We start from the raw sequence: 20,803 nt of genomic DNA, 5'->3' as shown, positions 1-20,803 counted from the left end.
CCTTTACCAATATTTATACTATTGTGCTCCCAAGCAAGGTGAAGGACAAAGAAGTTCCCTGTAATGGCAGGTAGGCTGTCCTAGAAACAATCACTTTTGCCCGGTCCCATTGTTATTTCCTTCCATCTCATCACCCTTTCTATCCATCACACCTCCTAAAATGTCACCTTTCTCTGCAGACTCCCTTAATCAGACCATTCCTTTACCTTGCACATCCCCTCAGCAAATTTGTGTGTGCTTTTTAGCAGACTTCACTGGCCTATTTCAAACAAGGCCCCAGGTTCCTCCTGAAACCCATGTGGCTGAGTGAAGAGAGAGAAGCAGGGTAGTGGAAGGTAAATTTGGGGGTATAAGGCGGCTGATTAATGGGGAGTCTGCCCCTCCCCCAACCATGTGCCAAGGGAATGAAAAGGCAGACGCAGGGGCCTGGAGGTCCCATGACCAACCACATCTTACAATTCCTGTCTAAAATGTTGGTCTTGCCTCCCCAGCGAGACCATGGACATGGTTCCTTAAGGGCCCACCTTTAGCATTTTAGTGCACATAATAAATATTTAACTAAATGCAAGAGTTGGTAAAAATCAAAGTACAAATCTGTAACACAGAGGTCTCACCTTGCTGAGTGAAGTGCCTTCTAAAATAATACTTAGAGGTTTATTTATGAAGACAATCTAAAAAGACCATAACGGTCCACTTTAATAATCTCCTGATATTTCTATAGAAGAGAAGATATCTGAAGTTTAGACATGGCCAGAAAATATAAACAAGCCTGTAGTGTAAGAAGTTCAGAGAAGATAACCTCTTTTTTTTTTTTTTTTTTTTGCATGATGCATTAAAGTTTTTGTCGTTGTTAATGGTCAAGGATTACATGTTTTCATGTAACATATAAAACATGAAATGAAGGGACATCTATCCTGGTAGAGATAAAATTACTATGTGTAAGGGAAAACTACACTTAAGAAATTCTTGGTCCTTCTTTTCTCTGTAGCCTAAAAAGTCAGCATAGCAGTCACTGATGTATTTTTTTGAGGTCAGAAAGACCCTTTGCAGGGAGAGTTTCTACCTTCACCAAAAGGAAACCAGATTGCTGGCAGTGAAAATTAAGAGGGTTCTGTGGGATTATTTAAGGTAACAGATGTGAAGTTAAACCTGCAAGTGTTACAGTGTATCTGTAACAAGAGATTAAATATTTTCAGATTGCAGAAGCATACACAGTTTTATGCATGCACTGTTATTACAGAATTATATAGTGTATTGCTTATTACTGACTAGGGAAAAAGCAAGAGGAGGGCAGAATGATGCAATAAAACCGGAGGGCACGCACTGTCTCTAATAAACGTAACAACTATAAACATGCCAAGAGGAGAAGTTTAAAAGGAAACTGGAATCAGGAGGCAATTTATTCATGATTGACATGGCTAAACTATGGCAAAGTAACTTCCAACTGTATTAGAGTAGCCATGACTAGTTCCATAAAAACAGGTGAAAGAGACTCTAGCAATTGCTGCTAACAGTTGCTAGAGATAAGATCTGAAAAATAAATTCTATAAGCTCAATATTTCTAATTCAACAGAACTGTGAAAAAATAAGTTGCTATTTTCATGAATATAAACCCAATAACAATAAAATACAACTGTCATAGTGGTAAGATAGCTCTACAGCAGCACAGTAGCTAGCTGCAGAATCTTTGGAAGTTATCTATAATATTTCTTACAACAATTTTTCCAAAACCATTCAAAACAATTCTATTTTGACCTCTCTTGTCCCGAGTAATACATAGAGGTACAAAGGTGATTCAGTCTTTCATTAAGTGACTATAATATAATCAAGTTATTCCCAAGGGCATCTCATACCAGGAGGGGACCTGAAAGTTCATCTACTACTGCAGACAAACTTGGTGGTGGCAGTGCATTACAATCTGTGCATGTCTCACGTCTTCAAATAAGGGTACCTAGATAATTCCAAAAAGCAATGTTGCTGTTTGCCATGCTTTGAACGTCTGTTAGAAATTTCTAGATATGCCTAATACATAATACAGCAAAGAGCCTAATAAGTAATATTGATAGAATCATTAAATCACCATTTCATAACTAATAAAAGGCACAAGATGTTACCCTACAAGCTCAATTTTGCTCTGGAAATGGCCTCTTGAAAAATCTGAGGAGAATTTGCATGGTAAAAACATGTAAACATGGAAATAACAAAAAATAAAAGATTTTCTCTTTTATTTTTGAGAAGAGGCAAAAGCATTTAAAATTAAATACCATGCAAAGCTTGACCATTCAGTGAATAGAAATGTATTTATTATGGGTCTGTTAAAATATAAAGGGAAATTCAGTGTAAGTGTGTCATTAACTAAAAAATATAAGCTTTAAAATATAATTTCAAAATAAATCTATAACGATCAAAATACATCTACGATGAGAAGAACAAGCAACCAAGGATAAAAATAATTTTATTCATCCTTCCTTTACAATGCTTTTTACTTCAGCTGAGAACTTCAGCTCAGACCTTCCTAGACTCACATCAAGACTACTAAAATGAGTATCCCGAGTAGTCTGCCTTGCTTCCGCCACCTTAATGCTCTCATTTCCTGTTCGAAACCTTTACTGGTTTTCCACACAGCAAAATCTAAACTCCTTAGCCTAGTAGATATTGGCACTAATCAATGAATGCTTCCAAACATATAACCCCTTGGCCTTATCCACAGGGACCTACCCTACCCCACTTCACCCGCAGGCCCAGTCACACTAACAGTGTGTTCCTGCATCTCTTCAGAATCTTGGTCTTTCTGAAGTGTCCTCTCCTTTCCCTTATGTGCATATACCTGAATTCTACCCTCAAACCCAGGTCAACACCCTCCCCGGTCATCCAGGCTGACACCACTCCTAAAGCCTTTTGTATACATCATCTTCTATACACTCCTTATCCTAGTATATAACTTATCATTCCAACTGTACTGCAACACTTAAGGGCATTTCTTATACCACTTCTTTATATTCTATCACCTTCTACCCAACACCTACCCTCTACCCTCATTCATCACAATGGCCAGTGTAGCATCTTTCTGATGTAGGCACTCAGCTAGCATTTACTGAGTCTAAGACACATAAGAGCAATGATGCAAGAAAACTGAAGAATAAGTACTCCTTAATAATATAAGGGCAATTTGGACCAAATAAGACTTTTGAGAAGGTAAATTATTTTTTTTCTTTAAAATTTCTGAGGATTTAGAATCCAAGATGGTACTGAGTTGTTTTCTTCCAGCAGAAACAGATGAGTTTGCCCTGGATGTCAGGCTTTTCCACTGTGTCCCCAGAGGACCCTCTGCTCACCCCATGACAATTCACTGCAAAGACTGTTCCTTTTTCTGTCTACACAAGTGGCTCCTTGAAAGCAAAGACTGTGTTCCATTTCTGATTTCTACATATTAGTAGCCCATGTACTAGAAACTCAGTCAATGATTGACCTAGCACCATGATTATCTAAAGCAAACATAATTAAAGAATAACCTTTACTAGGCACATAAATGTTAAGTGAACTTAATTCATGACTGAGATTTCAAATGAGACATAGGGCCAAAATTCTAAGGATTACATTTATATAAGTATTAATCACAAAAATGAACACAAAAAAGTCAAGAGAAACCCTATGTTGATATATGTGTGTGCATGTGACTGATTTTTATAGATACATCATAGAATATTTCTAGAAGAAACCACCATTTTGGAGAGGGAAAAGGAGGAAACAGTGGGTGATTTTCTACTTTCCACTCTTCTGTATTGCTTTTTTTTAAAACTATGAAACATGTACAACTTTCAAATTAACTCCTCCCCACATAAACCCAAGGAGCAGTCTAATGGCAGTTAAAACATTTTTTTAAAAATGTGTAGGTAGTCTACAATTAGAGTAAACTAAAGAAATTTTAGACTTAAGAGCTGAGCATGAAAGAAAACATAGGCAATGAGGTTTTGGAAGTCCAGTGGGGAGATTTTGTTTTTGTGGCTTAATTTCTATATAACAATGGATAAACTCCTTCTTAACTTAGTATTTCCTAATTTAAATTCTCCTTTCATCTAAGTGTCCAGCACTCTTATCCATATAAGGATAGAATTACCCAAAGGAGTAATTCATCCTTCCAAGTAATAAAAAGACACAGTAAAACTCTTTTCCCAAGGTACAAGATAGTAATAAGAAAAGCTGCTCAGATACTCAATAAAAAGAAGCAATTCCTCCTCCACAGTGACTTGAACTAAAATGCACTTTATAAGTAACGTGCTCAGTCCTCATAACAGAAGGTTTACACTGAAAAATGTCCAGGCATCACACATCTACTCCCCTCCTCCCTTTTGTCAGGGTAAAGAAATTTGGTCTCTGTGGCACCAGACATCAGTCCCTTGGGGCCCATGATCTTCTCACCTTTGCACAGCAAGCTGCTAAAATAATCTAGCAAATAGTAGCTTTTTAGTGACCATTAGTTCAATGAATGACATTTCCTCAAGCAGTACCCACTTGTAGAAGTCAACAGAATAGTATAGCTCTAATAAGTAAGAAAATAATAGTTTCTGGACCCACTGGTTTGCCATTTTTACTTTAAAAAATATATTTAGAAACATAAATGATAAAGACCACCTTGATGAAATGCCTCCGAATTCAGTTTGGTTTAATACTAGCCCAGGAATCATCTCCTGAGTTACTCTAATGAACTGCAGGAATTTGGATGTGGCACCCTTAAAGGTGGAGGTGGTCATGGGGTATGGAGAGTGGGAAATCCTCAGTTCTGTCCCACTTCCTTCAGGCCAGGAGAGAGTTGTCCCTACACCTTGACACAGACAAGTTTCTATATCTCAGTGGCTAATGAAGAAAGACATTATTTTTTTCCTTCTGAGCATCAGGACTCATCTTTGTACCTTGCAGTGTTTCTGGAATACCTCCTCTGGGTCTCATCAGCTCACCACCTTGCAAAGATGAGAAGAGGGTTGCTTTTTCTACCACTCCTGCCATCTGGAAGACGCTCTTTGTTTCATTCCTCCCCATAAATAGTCCATCTGTGCTCAAATCTCATGGTGAAATGTATCCTTGATCTTTTGCCTCCACCTCTTAACTTATCCTTTGACTTCAGTTCCTGTCCTAAGATTCAATTTTTCTACATCAGGCTCTTGTTTTCCATATTCTTCTATGCTGGCTACTTCTTTCTGGTTAATCAGTGTAGAGGAAAAAATTTTGGACCAATCTCCTTGAAATAAAGTTATGGTTCTGACTGCCACTAAGCCTCTCACAACCTTCATATAAAAGCAGTAAACCACAAGATCACTTCAAATTTTTACTAGCACAGTTATTTTAAAGGAAGAAGATATTTTTAGAAAGCTTTCCAGATTTATAGAAGTTTTAAATGTACTAAAGCCAGATAATTAATTCCAAACAGCTTTAATACTTCCTCTACTGTGAGACCAAACCAAGTCACAAAAACAGGAAGTTGCCAAATGGCCGTGCACCTACCTGAGGGTATGGGGAAGTCCTGGACTTAGACTTTGAGCTGGAAAGCCTGGACTTGGCCCCCTTTCTGCTGTCAGTCATGGCAGGAGTGGAGCTGCCTGCATAGGAGAAGGCTGGTTTGGAGGCTGAGATCTGATCCAGGGAGAGCTGCAGCCCTTTGTATTCCGTGTCTCTGCAGGGTGGGAAGACACAGCCCTTAATCGGCCGCCACAGGAAATGGATACACATGTTCTCTTATCAGAAATGACAGCCATTCATATTCAAAAAGGAAGCAAGAAAAAGTTAGCCATGTAACTGGTTTCCACAAACACCTTGATTATTTTAGAAGTGCCTAACATTTAACTGATGCCTGTGAATGTAGCTGCCCCAGGTACCACAGCTAAATTATATGATATGCTCATGAAGATGTCTTGATTAAAAAATACATTTTTCATTATTTTTATATAAGTAGAAAATAAATTTATAATTCAAATTCTCTGAGCTTTTGTGTCCTCACTGGTAAGATATGGATTATAAAATCTACTCTAAAAATTTTCGGTGTGGGGTGAGCGCCATAGACAACTGACCATCTGATGCTATCTGATCACTGGCAAGAAGAATGTCTTCTATCAGCTGCTCCTAGATCAGTCATTCTGGGTAAACATTCCAGGTATTCGTATGGCTAGCAAACTAGTGTATCTAGCCTATTAGTTAAAAATCCCTTTTGGGACTTCCCTGGTGGCGCAGTGGTTAAGAATCCGCCTGCCAATGCAGGGGACATGGGTTCGAGCCCTGGTCCAGGAAGATCCCATATGCCACAGAGCAACTAAGCCTGTGCGCCACAACTACTGAGCCTGTGCTCTAGAGCCCGCAACCCACAACTACCGAGCCCACGTGCCACAACTACTGAAGCCTGCGCTCGCCTAGAGCCCGTGCTCCGCAACAAGAAAAGCCACCACAATAAGAAGCCTGTGCACCACAATGAAGAGTAGCCCCCGCTCGCTGCAACTAGAGAAAGCCTGCGTGCAGCAATGAAGACCCAAAGCAGCCAAAAATAAATAAACAAATTAATTAATTAAATTATATTTTTTTAAAAAATCCCTTTCAGGGCTTCCCTGGTGGCACAATGGTTGAGAATCTGCCTGCCAATGCACGGGACACGGGTTCGAGCCCAGGTCTGGGAAGATCCCACATGCCGCGGAGCAACTAGGCCCGTGAGCCACAATTACTGAGCCTGCGCGTCTGGAGCCTGTGCTCCGCAACAAGAGGGGCTGCGATAGTGAGAGGCCCGCGCACCGCGATGAAGAGTGGCCCCCGCTTGCCACAACTAGAGAAAGCCCTCGCACAGAAACGAAGACCCAACACAGCCATAAATTAAAAAAAAAAAAAAAAAAATCCCTTTCAACAGGCTAACTAATTCAATTACCTTAGGGTACACTTTCCCACCAGTTCTTCCTACTCCTTCATTCAGTAAATATTTATTAGGCTCCTAATATATACCAGACTTTGTGCTATATGGAGATGCAAGGATAGATAAGGCATTTAGAGTCCCTGCCCTTGTGCAGATTACAATCTATTGGGGAGAAGAAATAATAAACAAATAAACATAATAACTGCAGACTGTGATATGACCTGGATAAAGAGTGTATCTCAGAAAGTTCGTTACAAAGGTATTGCTGAGGAATTGAGGGACTACAGATGACAACTTGGCCCTGCCCCCAGCTACCACCTCAGCCTGCTCCCAGGCAGCGGGGAGTCTCAGCTCACTCCTCACCCCTTCCCACTGGCAGCCAGACTAAAATGTTTCAGAGTCTTCTTTATGAGGACTCGTGGGAGCATTTTCTCTCAGGTTCCAGAACTAGCTGAGCTGCTCCTGAGTAATTGATTTCTTTTTATCTCACAAGCACTGTGAATCATATCATTCATCATGTTTCCCTCTTTGCAATGAAGTCAAAAAGCCCTGAGCCCAAGTCTGATGTGTCACCACCTCTAGCAAGTATACAAGTCCTCAGGTCAGGCATTTTGTGCAACAAACTCCACGGCTTCCTTTATTTCTTTCTTATCTTACTTTTCCTTTCTCTAATGGGTTCACCTTTTCAAACATTTTCCGTGCATTTTCAATGCTCTTCAGATTAAGATAGCTATATTCAGTGTAACAAATTGATAAAATTATATATGTAAAAGTGACTGGCAGGTGTCCATGGTTCAGCGAATATTCATTAACCTTCTTTTCCTTTTCCCTACCTATTCTTCTACAGAGAGATCCGGCAAAAGCAAAAGTATAATTCAGGCAAGGAGTTCCTCCTCAAGTGACCAGGAATAGAAACCAGCTAAAACAGGTCCAATAATATCACTGCAACTAACTGGAGTGTAGTGATAGATGTCATCAAATTGCAATGGCTTCTTATCAAACAGTCCATCTACTCAGTGAAAGTAAAAAAAAAAAAAAAAAAATTCTCCTATGTGAGTAACAAAAATTTAGAAAGTAGGGACTTCCCTGGCGGCCCAGTGGTTAAGACTCCACGCTCTATGGCAGGGGGCATGGGTTTGATCCGTGGTCGGGGAACTAAGATACCACATGCCATGCGGCCAAAAAAAAAAAAAATTTAGAATGTGGGCATGGGATTTGTCTCCTGGGCTTGGGGAGTCTGATCACATCACTGGTTTGCTATACACTCTAAGCTCTAATCGACTCCCAAGGACAACACATGGCACAGGCTCTGAGCATTCCCTGGTCAGAACCTCAATGCCCGCCAAAATGTGGTGCCCACCTATTTTTCTGACAATATCTCAGAATTTTCCTTCATTAGCCCCTCACTTCATCCAAAATAGTTCTCCCCAAACTGACCTTATACTTTCCTGATTTTCTCTCTGCTCCAAAACATACTTATAAAACCCCTCTTATAAAGAACTATCTTAGATCCCACTCACCTCTAGGAAGCCCTTCCCAGCTGCTAAGCCCATCCATTCCTTCAGTATGTGTTTACTAAGCATCTTTGTGGTGGTCGTGGGGACACAGCAATGAACAGAAGGAATAAGTCACTACCCTCATGACCAAGGCACCAGGGCCAGTTCCTGAGGGAAGTGGGGAAGGAACCAGAAGCTTATCTCTTTCCTCCTCTAATCTTATTTTTCAAGAGATTATGTCCTATCTTTCCCAGTGGATTCTAAGTTCCTAGAAGATTAGAGTCAAGACCTACTCTGTCTATTCCAATGGCATTTTGCACAATAGTTCACACAGATGGAAGAGGAAGAAGGTAAGGATGCAACTAAAATAGGACTGTTTTCTTCAATGACTACTAATAACTTGGAACCCAACAGCCTTTCTTTGTGGAAAAAGACCCCTGTGGGCTGTGAGTCCCCAGACCCACCTGACCCTGAGGTCACATGCATGTGCCAGTGAGCAAGCTAGGCTCTGACAGGAGGTAGAGCCCCCATCCTTGACCATCTTCTGTGTCAAATGTACTTCTGTCTGCTGGGCAGCAGAGTATCCATTCAGTCCCTACGACTGACAGCAAAAATCATGCACCCCTGAAAACTGGCCAAATCATTTTTGTCAACTCATTCTTAATGCAACATTTCAGCACAGAGACTTCATGGCTACAAGCAGAGAGTAAACAAGGATTCACTTTTCTCTTGCACACTATCAGACCCCAGAGTATGCATCTCAACTACTGAAAAAGTCTCTCCAAAATTTCTGCATAGTTTCCAATGAAGAAAATACTCCAAATTAAAGAGGCTTAAATAAAATTTGAAAGCCAGTAAATGCTTTTAAATTCTACATATACACATGAAAAAGCTAATAAATACAAAAAAGAGTTATACTTTGGATACACCAGTTAAAATAGTAATGTTCTGGTGCACCAAAAAATACAAAAACGAATCCTCCAAAATTAAGCAGAAGATCATGAAGTCAGATAGATCACAGTTTGAGCCTCTTACTGTGTGACAACCTGTGTAGACTTTAATTTCCTCTTTAAAATTCACAGGGATGTGCTGAGGTTCAGATGAAATATTATGTGGAAAGCTTATAGCACAGTACCTAGAACATAGTAAATGCTCAATAAATAGTATTATTTCTTCACTTCCACCCTCGATGGCACTTTTTGGCACCTGATTTCCCCAAAGCGATAGTTCCACTTTGGTAGCAACTGTAATACATTTCATTACAAACACTTCCCTATGCTGTATTTCTTTCCTTTCTATCCCAAACTCATTTTTGTTTGCTCTGTTCCTTTTTAGCTTCTAAACTCTATTGTAGTGTGGCCAACATATTTATTAAGTTCATTAAGTTCTTTATTGCTAAGTCAGCAAATGAAGACCATAGAGCAAGACAGACCTGGCATTCAGAGAGGAGCTCGGCCTTCCTGTTTCTCTGTTCGAGACGCTAACAGCTCAAAAGATGTGTTAGGATGAAAAGCACAATAAAAAAATACCCACTTAAAGACATTTCAAGTACGGTTGATGTACTGCCAAGAGCAACTCTGCATGGCAGATTCACTGAGAACAAAGCATTTGTTTTACTTTTAGAATTCTATTAAATAGAGTATTTCATTTGTATAGATTAAAGGTCTAGATGCTGATGGGAATCACATTACTGAGTTCCATTTCCCTCCTCCAAACTCAGACACAAAGAAGAGTCTGGCTCTACCTCGCCCCCTTCCCCTAGTGAGGTGTATTCTGGTATACACACACATCCTCAGAGTTAGGTGTACGCCTAGTAAAGCCGTTCAGTGCTCCCCTGTGGAGTGGGACAAAATAAAATACGTGGGTGCACAGAACTTAGACTCTGAAATGAGTATGGTGAGGAGCTTGACTTAGCTGACTTTAATAAAGGAAGGACTCAGCCCTGCTCAAGCTTTCTTGAGAAGTGCCTCATAGACCATGTTAAGGACCCCATAGGTAACCCTCTCAAGGGCAGCTCATGCTGTTCTCCCAGATATGATTGGCATATTGAAAGAGGAACTGTGACATATGCCACTTGGCGTATTTTTCAATTTACTTTTTTTTTGTTCTCTTTTTAACGACTTGTACCAGCGCCATAGACATCCTCAGGTACCTAGGCTCTGAAAGCAATGTGAAATGGGTAATTTGCAATCACTAGGACTTGCAGCTTGTCAATCTCACCCGTATTTACACAGACCAAAGTAATCCTCTTATTCCATTATGGACAGTCAGAAATCATTCAATTTGCAGAATTAACCATCTGAGTCTATGCTAAACTTTATAATAGTCATGTACATATTTGGAATTACTCAAATTCCAATAGAATAAAAGGGGCTATTTTTGCATCATTGGCCTTCTCAGCCTTTCCTTAAGCAATATTCCACGACCACTCACAAGGTAAATGCCAAATTGCCATACGGGAAGCTCACTGTGATGCCCTTGCAAAGCAAATGAAAGGTGTCTTCGCTGCTGAAAGGTACTGTCAGCTTCAGAGAAATGCATCAATATTATGTCTATCATCTCGACTGGGAGACTGGCATCCATGATGCCAACAGCAGCACCAACATATGTACGACCTTCAAGTGAGTGGGAATGAGTATACAGAGAAGTAATCAACAGAATTTGATCAGCTCATGCTGAGTCAAGGTTCTTTGCAAGAATTTCCCTCTTCAACTCTGCCTTACCCTTTTCTGCTTTTGTTTCCACTGAATTTTTGTTTCTGTCATGTCAGTTTTGGAGCTGGCGGTTCTGGAGTTTGTTGACTTTATGTTATGTGGCAATTCGTAAAAGATGTTGCCAGATTTCCCAATTGAGCTTTTTTTTTTTTTTTTTTTTTAACGGTTGAAGGTGATCAAATTACCGAGGAAAACGTGGAAACAAAGACATACAATTGATTTGGCTCCAAAGGCGCTGACTGAAATAAGAAAAGGATTGCATTAAACCGTGATCGGATTAAGTAGGAATGACTGTGCCTTATGCGAAACTTTTTAATTGGATTCTAGAGTCACTGTTACACGAAGTGCATGACCTTCTTTATATCCTGGCAGAGTTACTGCCTGGCCACTGGGTAAGCCTCTGCAGCAGAGAGACCTACTTTCTGTTTCATTTTCAGGCTCCCACGGAGCCCAGCAGAGACAGCTGATAAGGATGATTCCATACTGTGAGGGGCTCACAGACTTAGACAATCTGCTGGGAAATTAGGCTAAGGCACCCTCGGAAATGTAATAGTCTCATACTAATAAGTGGATCTGTGTTTGCTCCTTGTGGTTTTCTCCATTTGATTTGGTGATTTTAGTAGTTCCCCAAAAGTCTTGGGTCTTCCATAAACATTGCCTAGAAACCTCTTTCTCCTCCATTCTGTAGGTTTCATCCAACATGCTAGGGAGTGGATGGCCTCACAAGGGTAAGGGATGACTTACCCTTCTCGTATGTGAGAGTAAGTATTACATGAGGGTGAATGAGGTTTGCTATCACTTTGTGATTTCAAGAAGGAAAGACAGGGCTGTAAACAAACAACAACCACCAAAAAGTAAGTCAAAAACTATAATGTAAGATATGGCAAGACCAACCATCCTCACAACAGGGATAGTGTAACACCTTCATACAAACCCACGACACAAGTTGAAATATAGTTAAATCCAGACCTGTCACCATACTGCATCTGACTTTGTTTCCTTCTCTCCATTGGCCACAGTGATCTCTCCCTGCTCCCTCCTCTGAGCTCCTCTACCACTGTCCCACCGCTCATTTGGCACTTGTAAATCTGTCTCACAGTGAATGGCATATCTTAAATTCCTTCTCTTCTAATAGTCTCTGTTTACTGTCTAGCACAAATATCTTAACAGAGAACAGACGCTCACTTGCAAGTGATTAACAAAATAATTCTCATGGCAATAAACTGTTATTCTTCTCCAATCCGAATGACCAAAAATTCAAAAAACTGGCAAACTTTTCTACATAAATAAGAAAGAAATATCTGCTGAGTAAGCAAGTTTATGTGAGGGATTCTTAAATTCCCATATTATAATTAATAATGATCATTCTGAAATTCTGTGAGATCTTAAGTCAAAGAAACAAATCATATGCTACCGTTTTAGTGGTATGTATATTAATTAAATGCACTTATTTTTTATCAAGTTATAATTCAGGCATGGCATATGTGATATTTAGGCAAACTAGAATACTAAATTAATTTCATCCTCAACCATGTCTTTGGAAGCATTACAGTTATAATGAAGGGGTGAGTAGGAATAGTGCTTTAAACATCCAGAGAAACACTTCTAAAAATCACTAATGAATACAATATCTCTGCAATAGAAAAATATGAAAAGGATGTAAGCAGTGCACAAATTGCTGAGAAATAATTTTTTAAAGGTTTTGCCTCACTACTACTAACCTGTGTGAATTAAGGCAGCTACCAGATGTCATTCTTGCCTTTCAAATTGGCAAAGATTTTTAAAATGACAATAAATCTCAACGAAGGCAAGGTGAAATAAATGGGTATTTCTATATACTACTGGTAAGACAGTGAACTAGCAATGTTTATCAAGAGTCTTAGGAGTGTTCATACCTTAAATCCAGTAATTCCACCTCTAGAAATATATCTTATGAAAATAATCAGAGATGAGTATCAAAAGTCTATATACAAGGGTGTTTATCAGCATAATTTCTTGTATTTAATTATAAATAAACAAATAGGAAGAACCAACAATAGAAGCATTACTTAATTATGGCCTACCAATGTGATAAAATATTATGCAGTCATTCATTTTTTTTTACTCTAATAATGTGAAAAATACTATTGATAATGTGAAAATTTTTCTCTTTTTAAATCAACATGTACTGTATAGGCATGTATATGCATGTACCATAGTGGGAGGCAAAAAACTAAAATGTTAACAGAGGAGATCTGGAAAATAGATTAACGATGTTCTTTACGTTCTCTTTATACCATTCCACATTATCTTAGTTTTTTCTATAATAAACATGAATGACTTTTATAATCAGAAAAAAATTTATTGAAAAAGAAACACTAATTGAGGCAAATTTCAGGCACCCCTACCTCACGGTGAAATGGTTCCCCAATTTCTTTTCCTTACATATCCAGGGTTTCTTCTTTGTGAATGTTAAATTACAAAAGAGAGAAAGCACTACTAAACTTATTTTCCCATAGGTTCAACTTCTCATGCACACCTTTAATAATTTTTAAATGTCCAAATGACCTTATGCTCTCTTGGTGCCTATATATTTCACTCACTTTCTGATCTATTTTCCACCCTTCCTACCTTACAGAATTATCTGTCTCTGAAGGCTTTCAAGTGTACTATAGGACTTTATGTTTCCTTCTTTGGAGACTATAACTTAAAATATTACTTATGACTGAGAAAAAGAAAGTCTTGTCACGGAGTTTCTTAAAACAATTTAGTTTCATATGAGTTATAGATGACATATTTGTCATTGTTTAAATGGCATAAACCCTACTTTGGGGCCACATTTCTTGTTCTGAGGAACTTAATTTTTTACATTCAGAATTCATTCTATATCTAGCTACTAAAGTTTTAGGTATGTTTGTGAATCTTCCTGGTCTAAGTTCCAAATCCTATTGATCTTATAGCTGTGCTGTTTCTTATTTTCTTGAGGTGGACTTTAAAAGTTAGATTCGAATAAATTAAATGCAAAATGTGCTGCCTCTTTCATCAAAGGCGTAAATTAAAAATGGTCGGTCTCCTTTCCCAGGAGAATCCCTAATTTTAGCCCACTTCTGGAGGGAAAAAAAAGCCAAATATATAAAAAAAAATGATATTAATATCAACCAAGTTTTTCTTACATTTAAAAATTTTCACAAATAGAAAATAAAATGCACACATATTATTCTGGTCCCCTCTTTTCCATCTCTTTGCATTCTGTCTCACCTCCCCACCCTCTCTGTCCTTCCCTCTCACCTTCGCTGTCAATTATTAAGCTGATGTTTTTCAAATATATGTTCTCTTTAGAATTCTTCCAATAGCTAAGATAGATAGGTAATGGGGGAATCCATCACCTAACACCTTATATTTGGCTGAGGTTCTATTCTCACAGGAATAGCTTTCTCACCTAGTTCTTCTGACCCTTACAAAGCTGATTCCTAAACCCTAAAATCCTCTGGCAGAGAGAGTGAAAGAGCACACTTCCTGTTTTCACCCCACACAAACTCCAGGAACAGAAAAGATACCCGTAATCGCGAAGAAATAATCTTTCCCCAACACTGGGAAATTTGAATCCTATCCTCAAGATCTCAGGGTCCCCCAGTTCCCCCAGTGTGTGAGGAGGCCCCACAGGTCAAACCTCATGGCACTGTTGGAAGCTCTGCCCTTTTCTACACAACACAAGGCCCTGGCATGTCTGCAGATCACAGAAAAGTTGAACCTCAGTCTTCGAACTCCCTGGGAAAAGATGCAGCAAAAAATGATGGCATGATGTGATGTTTTCAAATGCACAAAGTCTTCATCTGTTTAACTTAAATATTTTAAAATATGTCCTATAGCATTTATTCTTGATTAAACCTCTTCTAGATAGTTAATCATTTAACGGTCTCTTTACAGTTGCTGTGCAAACAGTTCATTCATACCTAGGACATATCAAATCTCACAGGCGTGTTCTTTAATTGGATTCATTTATTTCTAATCTCCTTAAGTCCTTACTACTGTAATGCTTAACTAAATATACATTAAACTCTATTATTTAAACAGCTAAAATAAATTTGAGATGTATTTTATGAATAAGAATTCACAATTCAACAAATGTTTTATTATCATTATCATTATTATTATTATGTGCCTTGGTATTCAGATATTTTAAATTGCCTGGTAAATAAGTTGTGTTTTAACAAAATAAGTTCTGAATTGTTGCTAGAGATTTTGAATTGCCCACTGAAATGCCAAATTTTTCATTGTCGCCATATTTGGAGTCAGAGAGCTTGTATAATACTATACAGAATATATAGTTATAAATAGAGCCCACTACTAAAGACAGGATAGGCAGCTGCCTGCTTTTATTATCTTTAGGGCTGGAGATGTTTCCTTGGCTCCCATGAAGATGTCTCAAGAATGGTCTAGAGGTTGATGCTCAATATCTGTTGTTAGACATTTATTTCTTTGGCTTTAGACAGATGGCTCAGAAAAGGATAATAGGGTAAGCCTCATCTATTATCTTTCATTGATTCAGTTTATCAGCTTCTTTCTCTAGAGCAGTGATTCTCAAATTTCAGCATGCATCAGAAGCACATGAAAAATGTATTAAAACACAGCTTGCTGGGCTCCACTCTTCAGAGTTTCTCATTTGTAGGTCTAGGGTAGAGCCCACAATTTGCATTTTTAACAAGCTCCTGGATGGTGCTGATGCTGCCAGTCAGGGGACCACACTTTGAGAACTAGAGCAGTTGTTATCAGGGATGAGAGAAACTAAAAGAATCAGTTGAAAGAAAGGGCACCACAGAGAAGATGGAAAACCACTGAAAAGGGAGGGAACATTCCAAAGACAAAATTCACACTTTCCCCAGGGCCTGCCCTGACTGCATATATTTCACCAAACACTCCCATCCCTGACTGTTTGCTTCCTTTCAGCCTCCTCTTGGGCACTTCCTATTCCTGCAGACTCTAAACCACTCAGAGCTGTAGGGCTTGGTCTTCAGGCTGCTTCTCTAGTAACACCCACTGCCTAGTGATCTCAGCCCCTCCACTGGCTTTAAATTCCATATGCTGATGACCCTCATCTTCAGCTCAGACCTCTCCACTCCAAGACACCCAGATCCAACTGCCTACCTGGTGTTTCCACTCTGATGAACGACAGGCATCTCAAACTAAACATGTCCACACACAACCCTTGATGGCTGCCCTTTCCTACAAATCTGCTTCTTCCCATGATTCACTCAAGTTGCTCAGACTAAAAACCTACGTGCTGCTCTTGACTCCTATTTTATTCACAACTCATGTCCAGTCCATCTGCAAACCCCATTGGTCTACCTTCAAAATATCCTGAATCTGATCCTTCACCACAACCTCCCTCTTTCAAGCCATCATCTTCCCTCATCTAGGCAATTACAATCATTTCCTAACTGGTCTCCCTGCCTCTTCCCATCACCCACCCCAAGGCCTATTCTCCACATCAGCCAGACGATCCTTTCAAAGCTGAAATTACTTCATGCCATGCCTTTGGCTCAAAACTCTCCACTGGCTTCCCAAAGCCTTTGAGACCCAATATGATCTGACTCTGCCTATTGTAGCATCCTCTTTTTCTGCTCTTCCCCTCTCTCTCTCTGCTCCAGCCATAGTGTCCTCCACCATTTGTCAACTTGTCAAGCTGATTGCCACCTCAGGACCTTTGCACTTGCTTCCCACTGCTGGAAATGTTCTCCCTGCAGGTCTTGGTATGGCTGCCTCCCTCCCTTCATTTAAGAGTCCTCAGAGAGGACTTACCTGACCACTTCCATCTCTTTGTCCCTTAATTTTTTTCCCCCTCATTTCCTGACATTATAAAACATATTTACTTGTTTATAAGTACTATCTATTTCTTCCCACTAAAATTTATGCTCCATGAGGGTAGGAACCTTGTCTGACTTGGTCATACCAGAGTCCTACCACAGAGCTTGGCATGTGGTAGACACTGGGGAAATACTTGCGGAGTGAATGCAAGAAACATGCCTAGTTTTCAGTAGAGAGGACTATGCTCTACAGCATTTCTTACCATCCTCTTAATTACAGTCACAGAAATTAAGCTGATTCTAAGGATAGAAATTTGTTTATAATGAAGGTCCTACTGAGTCAACAAGATGAGACACAAATAGAAAAGAGATTACAATGTGAAATGCCATGTAGCATCTCTAAATATTTTCCCCTGGTTTTCAATTAACCCTCACAATAAATACCACCCTGCACTTTGCTATTTCTTTAACTGCTTTAATTGCAGGAATGAGATTGACACCCACTCTGCCCTCCCTTTTGTGGGCTTCATCCTTCCAGCATTTCTGAGCTGTAACCCTGCAGGGGTCCATTACCCAAATCCAGCACAACAAATACTTCACTTTGCCAGGACTGTAGCAAGATTTCAACAGCTAACAGAAATGCTGTGACGTTACTAGTCTCTTAACGGCTTTTTAAAAATTAAAATGAAAACTCTTGTGTTGCATTTGGTTAGTTCTGGAGGAAAAAATATGCTGCTCTTTTCCTGTCATATATTTGGACACCGATATCAATTAATGGGAGTGTTGAAAGAAGTAAATCTCGTGGGTCCTTACCTTCAGCCACCAGAACACATTACAGTCATCACAAGCGCAGAGAGTGAAATGAATGACCGAGGAGCAGAAGCAAGCCACAAACCCCTAAAAATGCTCTGAAACCAGGATTCTATTTTTATCGTGGTTTTCAGTAGGAGGAGGAGAGAGCCAGCACATTCTCAGATTGCATTACTAGAGAATGTTGCTATTCTCAGAGAGATGTAAAAAGTGGCAAGGGACTTGGATTTAAAAGTACAAACACAGAGAGAATCCCACTTTAATGGGTACCATTATGACATCCAGTTCAACATAATGAGGCTATTTCCACGATCTGGCCAGCAGCCCACATTAGCACGGCTTTACTGATGTGGATACAACAAATTCTGTTTGAACAAGAAATCCCAGGGAAAAAAAAAAGAGATCCTTTCACAAGCTCTATCTATTTAGCAATCAATCAAAGGAAAGATATCCTTCTAGTAAAGACAGCAGCTTGCATTTGAATCCTGGTAAAATATTAGATGTTCTAAATAAAATAATGGTCTACAGGTGATGCTTCTGGACTGCTGTTTTGTGAACATGTCATGACTGTTGGTGCTTAAACTGGTGGAGGGGAGATGGGCTGGGGCCTGGAAGTCAGCATACTGCATGGCAGCTGGCTGGTTCTGGCAAGCAGTGGAGACCCCATATTGAACAAGAGAGTGAACTATCCATAGACCTTGGTAAAATCTCTGCGAAACATCCTATTACCTCCTGAGCAATAGGTGGAATCATATAAAATTGCCAATTTTGGACTATTTCAATATACAGAAATGGCAATTTCATATGGTTCACCCTAGTACAATGTTACCAGCTTAAAAACAGCATATCAAAGAGGAAATTGCATGGGCTCTGGAGTCTGGACCCTGGGTTGGTATGCTCACTCTTGAGCTGTGTTATATTGGCTAAGTCACTTGGTCTCTCTGAGCCTCTGGCACAAAATAACCGCCCCTCAAATGCGAGTCCTTCTTATTCCCCAACCTTTCTAAGCTTGGCAACAAACAAGAGCACCTTCCCACCCCTCCTTCAGCTTGGAGCTGATAATCATCTTCCAGTCTCTCCAGGGCAAGGCAGCAGCAATGCCTGGGAATTTCCTTTTATAAAAGAAAAGTTTAATTATATTAACCTAAAATAATTAGCAACACTTCCTAAAAATGTAATAAATCGGCAAAGACTATTTTGACTCTAGAGAGATTCTTCAATTTAAAATTTGCTGAGATGCATAATCCTATTAGAAGTCAGCCCCACAAAATATTCAAAAATCACATTCAAAGCAGAACAAAAATCTACTCAACATCATTCCAAAAGGACAAAAGTCAACCTGGGCACAACTGCTCTCTTTCTCTGGCTCAGGTAATGAGATACACAGGACCTGCCCTGGGTAATGTCCTTGTGAGAATTAAAATTGGACTTCTTAGCCTGCAATCAGTTACCTTGCTGCCAATCATGACCTCCATACACATACACACACACACACACCTCTCTCCAGGGGCGCCCTAACAGTCCCAAGGTACTTTGGGCCCTCTTCCTTCTAATTGTGGATGGAAGCACTTCCCTCCAGGAAGGAATCTCAGTCATCAGCAAACCTATGGAGAAATCAAGGTAGGCTATAGCTTGGACTTGCGCTTATTTCTTTTTCCTGCAGATATTGTCTTGTTCATTTTGATGTCCTCAGAACCTAGCACTGTGCCTGACACATAATAGGTGCTCAATAAATCATTTATAAATGCTTAAGGACCTATTAGCACTAACCAACTGAAGGATGGTCTCACAGTCCTTTCCAGATACATCAGAATGTTTGGTGACTTCTCATTCTTGGGCAACCCTTGGCCTTCTGAAGACTTGTGCTTTCCCTCCTTCAGCCCAAAGACTCACAGACATTTATTCTGCATTTACTGGCAGGCCAAAAATTATTCTATTTAATTTCACTGAAATAATCGCCCTAATAATTCACACTTATCCCATGTTACTTTGTAATCAGGCACAGTGCCAAGAACCTTACACATTATCCATTTAATGTTCACAACGACTCTATGAGGTAGATATAATTATTACCCACATTTTACAGATTATAAAAAAGACAGTGAAGTTAGGCAATTTGCCCACAATCACAGAGTTAGTGGCAGCGCTGGGATTTAAATAGGCAACAGACCCAGAGCCCAAACCCTTAACTAATATGCTATATTGCATAATAAAATGTAGTGATAGCTCATTTCATAACACATTTTTCAAATATCTTGTAAAACATCCCTGTGGTTATCAGAGTTTGAAACATCTCAGTAAGAAGCCTAGGGGTTAGGCTGCATCATATTCTAATAGTAGGATTACAATGTCAAACGCAGCATTGGGGAGGCCTTCCGGTTCTGCAAATCTGGAGCTGGCCACGTAGCTTCTTTACACCTCCCTCTCCTCCATTCTGCTTCTGTTTGTTGTCCTAATGTATATCTCACATTTACTTCCTACAAATAATTTTTAAAATACAACCATTATACCACTGTGGTGCCACTGTGTATTCATTTCAATAAGATTTTAAGTTCAATTCAGAATACTGACATCCCTTAAAACTTTAAAAACTATGTCCTATGCCTGGATGCTAAAAGTATATATATTTATTATTAAAGTCAGATGAACATGTTGAAGATATACTAGTACTCATTTGGGAAAGGTAAGAGCTTTGGGGAAAACAGTTTCCAATCCTGATGGAACACGCTCAGTTCCAACAAAAAAAGTTCAGGTAAAAAGGTAGAGACAGAAAGAAACCCAGCTTAGACAAGAGCAGTGAGACAAGCACAGCTGAATCGAATTTGAAGAGTGACTAACTGTTACAGAAATCGTTATGGAAAAAGAACAATGGGACAAATGTGTGGAAGTCATTGTTTCATCTCAAAAGATCCCACTTCTGTCCAACCCTTAAAATTCTACTCCTTCCCTGACACCTCCACCTTCATTTCAAGCTCCTTTGAATTCTGTGCCCTTAGCAAATAGTGCAAGTGTACCATATCATTTCAAACTAGACTAATCTGAGTTCTTAAATATTTAAATGAAACTCTTTTATTTTGTCAACTAAGTTGTAAACTACTCAAGAGAAGCCAAGAC

The 20,803-nt window shown here is 39.4% G+C and overlaps 1 protein-coding gene across 8 annotated transcripts in view; it reads right to left on the bottom strand.

Moving 5' to 3' along the window:
• The window catches only part of SIM1 (SIM bHLH transcription factor 1), a 90,131-nt gene that overhangs the window by 23,963 nt on the left and 45,365 nt on the right, over positions 1-20,803 (bottom strand). For all 8 annotated transcript variants that reach the window (XM_059941515.1, XM_059941513.1, XM_059941514.1 and 5 more), the window contains one exon: positions 5,500-5,668. In XM_059941515.1, the coding sequence (XP_059797498.1) occupies positions 5,500-5,668 (169 nt within the window). The remainder of the gene's footprint in view (positions 1-5,499; positions 5,669-20,803) is intronic.

Source organism: Balaenoptera ricei, chromosome 12 (genome assembly GCF_028023285.1).
Source record: "Balaenoptera ricei isolate mBalRic1 chromosome 12, mBalRic1.hap2, whole genome shotgun sequence".
NCBI classification, from domain to species: domain Eukaryota; kingdom Metazoa; phylum Chordata; class Mammalia; order Artiodactyla; family Balaenopteridae; genus Balaenoptera; species Balaenoptera ricei.
This window is presented reverse-complemented; position numbering and strand designations above follow the sequence as displayed.